General features: G+C 52.6%; 2 protein-coding genes across 3 annotated transcripts; both read left to right on the top strand.

The window, feature by feature from the left end:
• Positions 1-13: 13 nt before the first annotated feature.
• Positions 14-3,807, top strand: VTN (vitronectin). 2 transcript variants are annotated; one of them, XM_082442287.1, is made up of 9 exons: positions 14-62; positions 901-1,024; positions 1,118-1,237; positions 1,314-1,661; positions 1,739-1,878; positions 2,135-2,291; positions 2,458-2,610; positions 3,023-3,379; positions 3,611-3,807. In XM_082442287.1, the coding sequence occupies exons 2-9, from the start codon at positions 961-963 to the stop codon at positions 3,721-3,723; spliced, it is 1,452 nt and encodes a 483-aa protein (XP_082298413.1). In that variant the 5' UTR covers positions 14-62; positions 901-960; the 3' UTR covers positions 3,724-3,807. The 2 variants fall into 2 exon arrangements, with proteins under 2 accessions (XP_082298413.1, XP_082298412.1); XM_082442286.1 differs by lacking the exon at positions 14-62 and adding an exon at positions 624-715.
• A 70-nt stretch (positions 3,808-3,877) lies between these two features.
• On the top strand, positions 3,878-8,106 carry SEBOX (SEBOX homeobox). Its single transcript, XM_082442307.1, has 3 exons — positions 3,878-5,122; positions 5,286-5,446; positions 5,619-8,106. Exons 1-3 carry the CDS (start codon positions 5,092-5,094, stop codon positions 5,997-5,999), a joined length of 573 nt encoding a protein of 190 aa, XP_082298433.1. The 5' UTR covers positions 3,878-5,091; the 3' UTR covers positions 6,000-8,106.
• The last annotated feature ends 2,949 nt before the right edge of the window (positions 8,107-11,055 follow it).

The following is an 11,055-nucleotide window of genomic DNA, read 5'->3' as shown; positions in this document are numbered from 1 at the left end:
AGAAAAAAATCATCGGAATCTCTGAGGATTACTCCCTCCAGGTGCTGGGAGGACTTCCAGAGGTATGTGAACCCCTGAAAGTGGGCACAAGATCAGGCGTTGTGTGCCAGTGAGCATTTTCTAGGTAGAGGGATCCTATTTCTCATTAGAGCCTAAAAGTGTGGGGAACTGGGCCACTTGTTACCGATGGGGGAGGATGAGGGTGGGGACAGGGAGTGGCCTGCTGAGAAGCAGTAAATTAGTGGAAGACTCAGGAATTGCATCCAGTCCAAAGGGTTAATATTCACCCAACTTACCGTGCTGTGAAGACCAGCTTGGGGACATCAATGCACCCTAGAGATGAACCCAGAAATGAAACCTTGTTTTTTTATGATAAAAAAAATTTCCCTAGCTCCTACCCCCTCTTTCACTGCCCTAAATACACAAGGGGTGGGTGAACCACCCAGCCAGGGATGTGCCTGATCAAACAGATCACAGGTCAATAACCACTAATGGAGAATGAAGTTGGAGCTACTCCAGGAGTTGGGCATTTTGTCTGCTTTAGCTCCCAACACCCTGTGAGGCGAGTATGATTAGTCTCATTTTGCCAAAAAGAGAACTAAGGCAGGTAAAGCAGTTTGCCCAAGGTCCCACAGCCCAAGAGCGGCAGAGTGGGACTTCTTTCTGCCCTCCAGATTCACTGTGCCAGTGCTCTTCGGAGATGCCCTTGAGCTTGGTACGGATCCTATTCACAGCTCTCCCAGGCCCGGAGTTCCAGGAACATGACCCTCTGCTGCAACAGCCTCTGGGGTCGGGGCACTGGGGGCTGGGCTGGGGCTTGAGCAAACAGAGCAGTAGAAAAGGCAGCTCCTCTTCTCCGGTTCCCCTCCTCCTTGTCTTGCCACTCCCTCCCTTCCTCAGGCATCAGAGCAGAGACCGCAGAGAAGCTACTTCACCAGGCTCGAGGCTGGAGGCCCTGCCATGGCATCCCCAAGGCCCCTTCTGATGCTGGCCCTGCTGGCGTGGGTTGTTCTGGCTGACCAAGGTGCCGGAGGGTGTTGGTGGCCATTTGGGTCAATGTAGGGTGGGCCAGGGTGGTCTGGGCTTGGCCGTACCAACTGATACCCCCTCCCCACAGAGTCGTGCAAGGGCCGCTGCACTGAGGGCTTCAACGCCGACAGGAAGTGTCAGTGTGACGAGCTCTGCTCTTACTACCAGAGCTGCTGCTCCGACTACGTGGTCGAGTGCAAGCCCCAAGGTGTGTTCAGAGTGGCTGGGCGGGCCTGGGGTCCCCTCTGCAGCTGGAGACTCACTACCACCCTCCCTGCCTGCAGTGACTCGTGGGGATGTATTCACTCTGCCAGAAGACGAGTACAGCTTCCATGACTACCGCGAGGAGACCAGATCCAATACCAGCGTCCAGGCACAGCCAGAGGGCTCCACCCAGACCTTTGTCCAGTGGGCCCAGCCTGAAGAGACTCCTGGGCAGGCACCTGTTCTGAACCCTGAGGAAGAAACCCCAGGACCTGGGTGGGGGAACTCAGAGCCTGAGGTGGGGCCCCTCAGTCCCGAGACTGGTAATCTAGGGATCTCCGAGTCCCCAGCAGAGGAAGAGCAGTGCAGTGGGAAGCCCTTTGATGCCTTCACCGACCTCAAGAATGGTTCCCTCTTTGCCTTCCGAGGTGACTCGGGGGGCAGGTTATGGGGGTGGGGGTCTGCCCCAGGAGCATCCTGCCTCACACAGCCTCCCTCCCTCTAGGGCTCTACTGCTATGAGCTGGATGAAAAGGCAGTGAGGCCTGGGTACCCCAAGCTCATCCGCGATGTCTGGGGCATCGAGGGTCCCATTGATGCTGCCTTCACCCGCATCAACTGTCAGGGGAAGACCTACCTCTTCAAGGTGCCAGGCCCAGGGGCTGTGGGTCAGGGCCGAGCGTATCTAGGCAGAGGTTGAGGGCTGCTGTGCCCAGGATCAAAGTGGGCAAGAAGGCTGGATTCTGGCCTGTGGTCCCTGGCTGGGGCTCTGTGAGGACACAGAAGCCCAAGGCTCCAGGTCCTGGGTGACAAGCCTGGAACTAGGGCGCCCGCCTTGGGCGGGGACTCTGCCTCTGTGCACAGCCAACTGCCTCCTCACCCTCTTCTTCCCGACCCCTTAGGGTAGTCAGTACTGGCGCTTTGAGGATGGTGTCCCGGACCCCGATTTCCCCCGCAACATCTCTGAAGGCTTCAAGGGCATTCCGGACAACGTGGACGCAGCCTTGGCCCTCCCCGCTCATAGCTACAGTGGCCGGGAGCGGGTCTACTTCTTCAAGGGTACTCGGGAGGTGGGTGGGAGGGTGCGCACGCAGTGGAGCAGTCTTGGTTTTCTTTAAGCTTCACTGGCGACAGGCCTCAGATTATCCCCACCCCCCTTGCCAGGAGCTCCTAACTTCCGCAGCCTCTGGGCTTTCCAGACTTGCTCATGGCCACCCTTCCCCAGGGAAACAGTACTGGGAGTACGAGTTCCAGCAGCAGCCCAGTCAAGAGGAGTGCGAAGGCAGCTCCCAGTCGGCCGTGTTTGAACACTTTGCCCTGATGCAGCGGGACAGCTGGGAGGACATCTTCAGACTTCTCTTCTGGGGCAGTTCCTCTGGTACAGAGGGAGGGCAAGTCTTGCTTCCCCGTCCGGAGGGCTGGGATCCCCCAGGGTAGAGGTAGGGCTGAGCTGGCCTGAGGGGCTGTGACTGTGCATCTATCGGTCAAAAGCTGTTTGCTCAGGCCAGACTTTGCTTCTGTTGACCTTTGTAGGGGAGGCTTGCCTCCACCTGGACCCCACACCTTGGACTTTGCCTAGCACAGCCAAGAGCGCAGCCAGCAGAAGGAGGAGCTGTAGCTGAGGCAACCGGGGAGGGATATGGTGGAGGGAGGCCAGGGGAAAGAGTACTGAACAGGTAGTCGGAAGGCTGGGATGCTGGGCTCTGCCGTTAACTTGCTGTGTGTCCTTGGACAAGGCATAGCCCATCCTTGACCTCCAAGGCTCCCCATTAACCCCTTCCTTGCCACAGGTGGTGCTGGAAAGCCCAGGTTCATCAGCCAGGACTGGCTTGGTTTGCCCGGACAAGTGGATGCGGCCATGGCTGGCCACATCTACATCTCAGGCTCAGCTCCCCGCCCCTCTCGGACCAAGATGACCAAGTCTATGCGTCGCAATCGTAAACGCTACCGCTCACGCCGTGGCCGTGGCCGCGGCCGCGGCCGCAGCCGCAGCCAGAACCCCTACCGGCAATCTCGTTCCACCTGGCTGTCCTGGTTCTCCAGTGAGGAGATAGGCCTGGGAGACTATAACTATGACAACTACAAGATGGACTGGCTTGTGCCTGCCAACTGTGAGCCCATCCAGAGCGTCTACTTCTTCTCAGGAGGTGGGAGCCCTTGCCAGCCCTGGAGCTGGTCTAGCTGGGTCATCTCTGCTGTCCCTGGTCCCCATGGGCTGAGCACAGCCCTTGAGTGGTGACTCCAAAATGCCAGGCCGGGAGTCCTCTGGTGCATTGCGGATGTTCACTCACCCTTCCAGGAGAGACCCAGGTCTTCTTAGGGCAGGATGGGCAGGGCCAGGCAGGGTCTCACGCACCCTCTCCCAACCTCTCTTGCAGACAAGTACTACCGAGTGAACCTTCGCACGCGGCGAGTGGATAATGTGATCCCTCCCTACCCACGCTCCATCGCGCAGTACTGGCTGGGCTGCCCAGTCCCTGCCCACGAGTAGGAGTCCGAGTCCAAACAGCTGGGCCTCTACTGCTGCCTCCTCCAGCGTCCTCCTCCCAGCTCAATAAAGATCCCTTGGCCCTGAGTTTAAGACTACTGTCCTGACTGGGGTGGACAGGCAGGAGGCAGGGGTCTGCCTGGGTAAAGGAGGGGAACTTGGGCAGTCAGGGTGACTTGGGGGAGGGGACAGAGAAGATCCGTCTTTGTGTCCACCCTGTGTTGGGCTCAGGCCCTCTCCATGAGCCAGAAAAGCTGTGGGTTGGGAGAGCCTCATGAGAGCAAGCCTTCCTCGCACACGGAGCAGCCCCCAGCAACCCACCAGCAGCTAAGCAGGAGCTTGGACCCCTCTAAGGATGACAGGAGTCACCAAGCTACCCTACCCAGCCCTGGGTTTGTTTTGCCTCTTGTCATTGACTATGGTCTTGGAAGGGGCACGGGGGCAGGAGGTGGTGGGTTCCAGCTCAGCTTTTCTGCCCATCCTGGACCTGAAATGCTGTTAGCTCAGACCCTTGAGTCCCTGGGGAAGCGGTCACTGTGCTCCCCCAAACCTATCCCTATGATAATGGGCCTTTGAGGTCTCTGTCTTGGGTCTGGGGTGCAGAGCACTGAGGCAGGGGAGACAGGAAGGGCAGGAACAGAAAAGAAATTCAAATGCACCTATTTCTCTTAGAAAAGTGGCCCAGAAGACTTCCAAACGATGAGTACACTGTAAAAACAAGCATCTTTCTCAAAACCCCTCAAATGTACTTGTGGAACCTCCTCTGGTTCCAAGTTCCCGGACTGTAGGAAGTCCATCTGGGCTCTTGAAGGGCCAGGGACAAAGGGCTAGGTGCAGGCAAAGCTCTAAAGCAGAACTGAGGGTGATCTGGTGGCGACATCTGCTCCCAGCCGTGCTGAGGGGAGGGGGGCTGCCGGTCATCTGCTGTGCAGCTTCTCATCCTGTCCAGCTCCCCCAGCCCCATCCTCAGGTGTGGGATAGGACGCCACCCACTCTCCCCCAAGGCAGCCAGCACCAGAGCCCCAGGAGGAGCATCTAGAGAGGGATCTCGTTGGCTTCCTGGACGGAGCCCTGGGAGGATTTTCACAAAGTACAGGATTTCAGACACAGACTGCCAGAGTTTGAGCTTTGAGGAGGGGGCGCTGGGGCCAGCTTCTTTTGTGAAGCCCCAGAGGAACAGGGTTGCCCCACCCGTGCCCCTGCAAGCCCCCTTTTCCTCCGGGGCTTCTCAGCCCTCCTCGAGCTGGACGCTAAACCTCGCCCCTCCTGGAGGCGGGGCCAGCCTTCTGAGCAGGATAAAACTCCAGGCGGAGGGGAGTGGTGTGGGCACAGCCTTGGCATGGCCATCTGGCTCCTCACTGTGCCGGCTCCATGGCCAGCCCAGTGGACGCGTCCCCTGCAGGTGATCTGGTGGGGAAAGGGTGGGCAGGGGGAGGATGTGGGGAAGGTATGATGGGGAAGGTTGAAGAGGGGTGGGGAGTAGGGGCTTCAGGGTCTGTTGGCTTTGAGGCTGCAGTGGAGGCTCTTGCAAGGAGTCCTGACCTGACCCCCATCCTGGCCTGCAGGCCATGCCAGTGGGTTGGGTCCCCACCGGAGGAAGAGGACCACCTTCAGCAGAGGGCAGCTGCTGGAGTTGGAGCGGGTGTTTGCAGCACGGCCTTACCCCGACATCGGCACCCGTGAGCACCTGGCCCGGGTCACCTGCCTCCCTGAGGCCAAGATACAGGTGAGCTGTGACCACCCCCCCCACCTCAGGGTCGGGGTGCTCTCACACAGCGGATTTCTAAGCTTGACTCACAGTCACTTCTCTCTGGATATCCTGCCTCCAGGTTCTGCTTTCCCTGTACCTGGGGGGAGGGGATGCTGGCACCGGAAGAGACTCCTTCTTTCCTTACCAGGTGTGGTTCCAGAACCGCAGAGCCAAGAGAATCAAGAATAGGAAGCCAGGAGGCCTAAGTCCCAGGCCCGAGCCTCCCCAGAGATCCCGTTCTCTTCCGGACACCATCCAGCAGTCCTGGGAGCCCCGCACCCTTGGCCAGCCTCCACCCTCCAACAGCACAGCTCAGTGTGCCTCTGTGTGTCGACATGCCTCCTGTCCAGCTCCTGGCTTGGGTCCAGGGCAGGGCTGGGTAGGGGCTAAAGCTACGGCCCCATGGGGACCAGCTGGGGCTTCAGGGGTCCACGTCTCTTCAGAGCGAGCTACTCCCCAGACCTCACTGGGCAGCCTGTCTGACCTCATCTATGCCTCGGCCATTGTCACCAACCTGGATCACTCCTAATCTAGGTCTAGAACTTGCAAGTCCCTTCCTCTGGCTCCTGTAGCCCATCCTGCCCCTTAAGACTGAACACACCAGAAGTGGATCCCCTGCCCTCTCCTTTTACACAAGAGAGTTCTCTTATGGGAAGAAAGTTTAGCTCAGGGATCCCTCTCTTCCACTGTCCTCCAGGCCAGCCTAGATGCGGGTGCTATGGAGTGACAAGGGCCTGGCTTCTGCTACCCAGAACCCCGCCCCTCCAGGGACACCTGCCCATCATCTCGGCAGTAGGTACCTACAGAGGGATGAGGTAGGAGCCCATGTTTCCCACTTCTCCTGCCAGGCCTGGTCCCCAATTCTTCTCATCACAGCTGACAACACGTCCTCCCTCTAAAGGAGAATGGGCAGCTGCCCCTCACCCAAGGGCCCTTCAGGCCATTACCTAACTGACTGTTAAGTGAGCTAGGAGAGTGCTGATACTAATTTTAGACTGCAGGGATCAATCCTTTTACAGTTCAGGGCCCCCCTCTTGTCCTCCTGCCACCTGGACGAATTAATCAGAACCATGGATCTGAAGAGGGAGTGATATTAAAGTAATAAAGTAGAAATAGGAACGCAGGGCTTACGTTGATTTAATTTTCACAAATATCAGATTGGCTGCCCTCTGACCTGGGGCTGCAGAGACAACCTGACAGATTCAGGATGGGGTGGGTGTGGTGCATGCGGCAGCATTGGGTTTTGGTATCACTGTCATCTGTAATACCAACTAATCTCCAAATAAAACCCAAACTCTGTACCTTAATCTGGATTGTTGTGTGCTGCAAATGAATTGGGACGGGGGCCGTTTGCTTTTGAAATTTATCTCCATCACCTAATCCCTAAATAGGGCCAGGTTCCCCACAGATTCTGGGTGGGAGGTATTACCCAGGCTTCTGCTGGGATTGGTTAGAGGGAGAGTTAATCGAAGGGCTTAGGGCTCTGGCTGACAGACCCTGGAGAGATGGGAGCCTCAGCTGCATCCCCTGCTCCGGGTCCCACTTGTTTCAGGACACTCCAGCTGCCTCCACTTCTGGAGCTGCTCTGCCTCAGAAAGAAAATCTTGGGATCTGCAGTTGGTCTTTGCTGGATTCAAATCCTGGCTGCTATGTAGTCTTGGAACTCTGCAAAAGTCTATGAACCCAAAAAATGGGGATGATAGTACTCATCTCCTCTCTGTTTTGGGAACGAGAAGCAATAATGTAGGTGAAGGGCTTCACGTGGTGCGTGACACGTTGTAAAAGCTCTCAATGCACGCTAGTTCCTGCTCCCTCTCCCTGCGGCGGGCCATGAGAAACTGGGAAGGTCCCAAACTTCTTGCTCTTCTGGCCTACCTGCCAAGGACTCCCCTTTCTCCCTGGGAAGCCCTGGACCCAGAATGCACTGGAGAAAGCATGGTATAGTGAGACAGAGGGAGTGGCTGGGGCTGAGAGCAGACAGAGTTCCCTTCTCTGGGATGAGAACCAGAGGACAGGTCACCTGATTCCTATTTCTCATTCTGCCCTTGCAGATGGAGGCCACCTGCACCATGGCCATGCCCTCAGCAGGCACTAAGGCTTTGACTGCTTTAGCCCCAGAAGTCAGCCCATAAAGGAGCTCTAAATTAATGCCACAGAAACCTATTGGCTTGTGAGTAGGGGGCTGGGATCAGGTAAGGATGCCATCCCAAGAGAGAGGAGTGGGTGGGGAATGACTCCAATGGCATCCTGAGAAGATGCCCTGGGTCAGAAGCTATTTAAGAAGCCCTGCTCCACGGGAATTCCCTGGTGGTCCAGTGGTTAGGACTTGGCACTTTCACTGCTGTGGGCCCAGGTTCAATCCCTGGTCGGGGAAATAAGTTCCCACAAACTACTTGGCAAAAAAAAAAAAAAAGAAGAAGACCTGCTCTTTATCTAAAATTTGGAAGTCTTCCAACCTGAATCCAGGTATATGGAGGCTGTGAAAGCTTGAGGATATGGGGGCAACCTGGCCCACGGAGTTTAGCACAGGTAAGTACAGCCATGACTCTCCACAAAGCTTCAGTGTAAGCTTTTTTTTTTTCTCTCATGTTTCAGGATTGTATCACAACTTAATTTGCACAATAATATCTTTGTATAATAATAATATTTAAAATAAGTAAAATAATAATTTTTATTTTAAAATGTATTTATTACTATAATCTACTTAATCATCTTACTGCTGATTTTTAAGTTGAATCCAATATAGAATTTTTTTTTTGGCCGCACCGCTCAGCTTGCAAGATATTAGTTCCCCAACCAGGGATTGAACCCAGGCCCACGGAGCACCAAGTCCTAACCATGATGTCTCCATGTTGCCTGTGAAGTGAAGGCTCATGTCTGCCCAGTTCAACACCTCTCACCCTGGAGTTGATAAATTACCAAATTTCATCTTTCCCTTTTTTTTTTTTGGCTGCACCACGCGGCTTGCAAGATCTTAGTTCCCCAACCAGGGATCAAACCCATGCTCCCTGCAATGGAAATGCAGAGTCCTAACCACTGGACTGCCAGGGAATTCCCTCCAATATAGAATTATATTATTAGACATAACTCTGAGATGAACACTGGCATGTATTACAAACATCACTTACAGATATTGATAAATCACTTTTTTGTGTGGGTAGCTTTTATTTTTATTTATTTTTTAGGGGGAATCCTATTGAACTTTATTTATTTGGTTTTGGTGCTTTAAAAATTTTTTTTAATTTTATATTGGAATATAGTTGGTTTACAATGTTGTGTTAGTTTCAGGTGTACAGCAAAGTGATTCAGTTATACATATAGATATATCTATTCTTTTTCAGATTATTTTCCATTATAGGTTATTACAAGATATTGAGTATAGTTCCCTGTGGTACACAGTAAGTCCTTGTTGATTTATCTATTTTATATATAGAAGTGTGTATATGTTAATCCCAACCTCCTAATTTATCCCTCCCCCAACTCTTTCCCCTTTGGTAACCGTAAGTTTGTTTTCTAAGTCTGTGAATCTGTTTCTGTTTTGTAAATAAATTCATTTGTATCATTTTTTTAGATTCCACATATAAGTGATATTATATGATATCTTTCTGTAACTTACTTCACTTAGTATGATAATCTCTAGGTCCATCCATGTTGCTGCAAATGACATTATTTCATTCTTTTTTATGGCTGAGATAAATTGCTTTCTAAAAGGGTTGTTGGTATGCTTTTTTTAGATACATATATTTTATTTTTTAATAAATTTATTTATTTGTTTGTTTGTTTGTTTTTTTAAATTTTATTTATTTATTTATGGCTGTGTTGGGTCTTCGTTTCTGTGTGAGGGCTTTCTCTAGTTGCGGCAAGTGGGGGCCACTCTTCATCGCGGTGCGCGGGCCTCTCATTATCGCGGCCTCTCTTGTTGTGGAGCACAGGCTCCAGACGCGCAGGCTCAGTAATTGTGGCTCACGGGCCTAGTTGCTCCGCGGCATGTGGGATCTTCCCAGACCAGGGCTCGAACCCGTGTCCTCTGCATTGGCAGGCAGATTCTCAACCACTGCGCCACCAGGGAAGCCCCTGATTTATTTTTTATTTATTTATTTTTGGCTTCCTTGGGTCTTCGTTGCTATGCGCGGGCCCTCTCTAGCTGTGGCGAGCGGGGGCCACTCCTCGCCGCGGCGCGCGGGCCTCTCACTGCGGTGTCCTGTTGCGGAGCACGGGCTCCAGGCATGTGGGCTCAGTAGTTGTGGCGCACGGGTGTAGCCACTCCGCGGAATGTGGGATCCCCCGGGACCAGGCCCCGAACCCATGTTCCCCACACTAGCAGGCAGACTCCCAACCACTGTGCCAGCAGGGAAGTCCCTACATATTTTTTAAATACCTCTTTTTGCTGATCCCTGATGTAGATCATCAGAACTGTCCAGATATCTTTAGGTCAGTGTGTGAAATGTTTTCTCTAAGAAGAGTTGAAATGGAGGATGGTTCTATATTACTGACTAAAGCCAAAGAGCAAAGTGATGATCAGTTTAATTCCCAAGTCTGTCTTATGGCACATGAGTTGTCAGGCTCCCTAATACCAAAGCTTAATAGTGACCCCACAAAAGTATAGGCAGTATTCTCCACTCTTCCCTCGAGCACCCTAAGTATGAAGTAAAAGAAAGGAGAGAGAATATAGAAAATTAGGAACTGCATCAGACCCAATGAATACTTCAACCTCAGACTCCTGAAGGTCAGGAAGAGAAAAAAAGAGCTAACAATTATTAAGCACATGGTGAGAATGAGTTCCCACTCCATGTTAGTACTTCGTATGTACTTTCATTTGACCAATTTTCTAACTTTAGGAAGGGACTGAATAGTGTTAAGTGTGGAGAATGGTGACATGACAGCCAAGAGCCAGGGGTTCTAGTTTTGGTGCTAATAAGCTCTGTGGCCTTGGAGGTGATCCTCATGAATATTAGTGTCTTTGTGAATTGCTTGGTTGGGAAAATTAATCTAAGTTTTTGTGGCATTTAAAAATTCTGTGGTTCTCTGTTGTTTATTTATTTATATTTTTGGCTGTGTCAGGTCTTTGTTGCTATGTGCCGGCTTTCTCCAGTTGCGGCGAGCAGGGGCTACTCTTCGTTGTGGTGCGCAGGCTTCTCATTGCAGTGGCTTCTCTTGTTGCGGAGCACGGGCTCTAAGCACGTGGGCTCAGCAGTTGTGGTGCACAGGCTTAGTTGCTCTGTGGCATGTGGGATCTTCCCAGACCAGGGCTTGAACCCGTGTCCCCTGCATTGGCAGGCGAGGCAGATTCCTAACCACTGCACCACCAGGGAAGTCCCTGGTTCTCTGTTCTGATTTGTATGTTTCAGGATAAAATCTGTATATTTTTTCCCTCATTTTTCTTACTGTTCTCGGCCCATATACCCCAGAGATATTGTCAAAGGTGGAGAATGGAATACAGACCAAAGCAAATAATTCCAATAGATTTTTTAAGCACATAGCATAGATATTGGTCTGAAGGTTAAAGCTCTTTCCATTTGCAAGACCCAGTCACTTGAGAAGGGATGATGTCTACAAGAATTCTAAAAATCTGGTTTGGCTTTGCT

The sequence above is a fragment of the Balaenoptera physalus genome, assembly GCF_965194825.1.
Source record: "Balaenoptera physalus genome assembly, chromosome: 20".
Classification (NCBI taxonomy): domain Eukaryota; kingdom Metazoa; phylum Chordata; class Mammalia; order Artiodactyla; family Balaenopteridae; genus Balaenoptera; species Balaenoptera physalus.
The sequence above is the reverse complement of the archived record's forward strand: the minus strand, read 5'-3'. Positions and strand labels throughout refer to the sequence as shown.

Excerpts from the sequence above, each read along its gene's own strand:
- VTN (XM_082442286.1), top strand. Across the intron at positions 1,238-1,313 it reads GGTCGAGTGCAAGCCCCAAG|TGACTCGTGGGGATGTATTC; the intron begins GTGTGTTCAGAG and ends CCCTGCCTGCAG. Across the intron at positions 2,611-3,022 it reads CTTCTGGGGCAGTTCCTCTG|GTGGTGCTGGAAAGCCCAGG; the intron begins GTACAGAGGGAG and ends TCCTTGCCACAG.
- SEBOX (XM_082442307.1), top strand. The coding sequence starts at position 5,092 with ATGGCCAGCCCAGTGGACGCGTCCCCTGCAG. Across the intron at positions 5,123-5,285 it reads AGTGGACGCGTCCCCTGCAG|GCCATGCCAGTGGGTTGGGT; the intron begins GTGATCTGGTGG and ends CCTGGCCTGCAG. Across the intron at positions 5,447-5,618 it reads TCCCTGAGGCCAAGATACAG|GTGTGGTTCCAGAACCGCAG; the intron begins GTGAGCTGTGAC and ends TTTCCTTACCAG.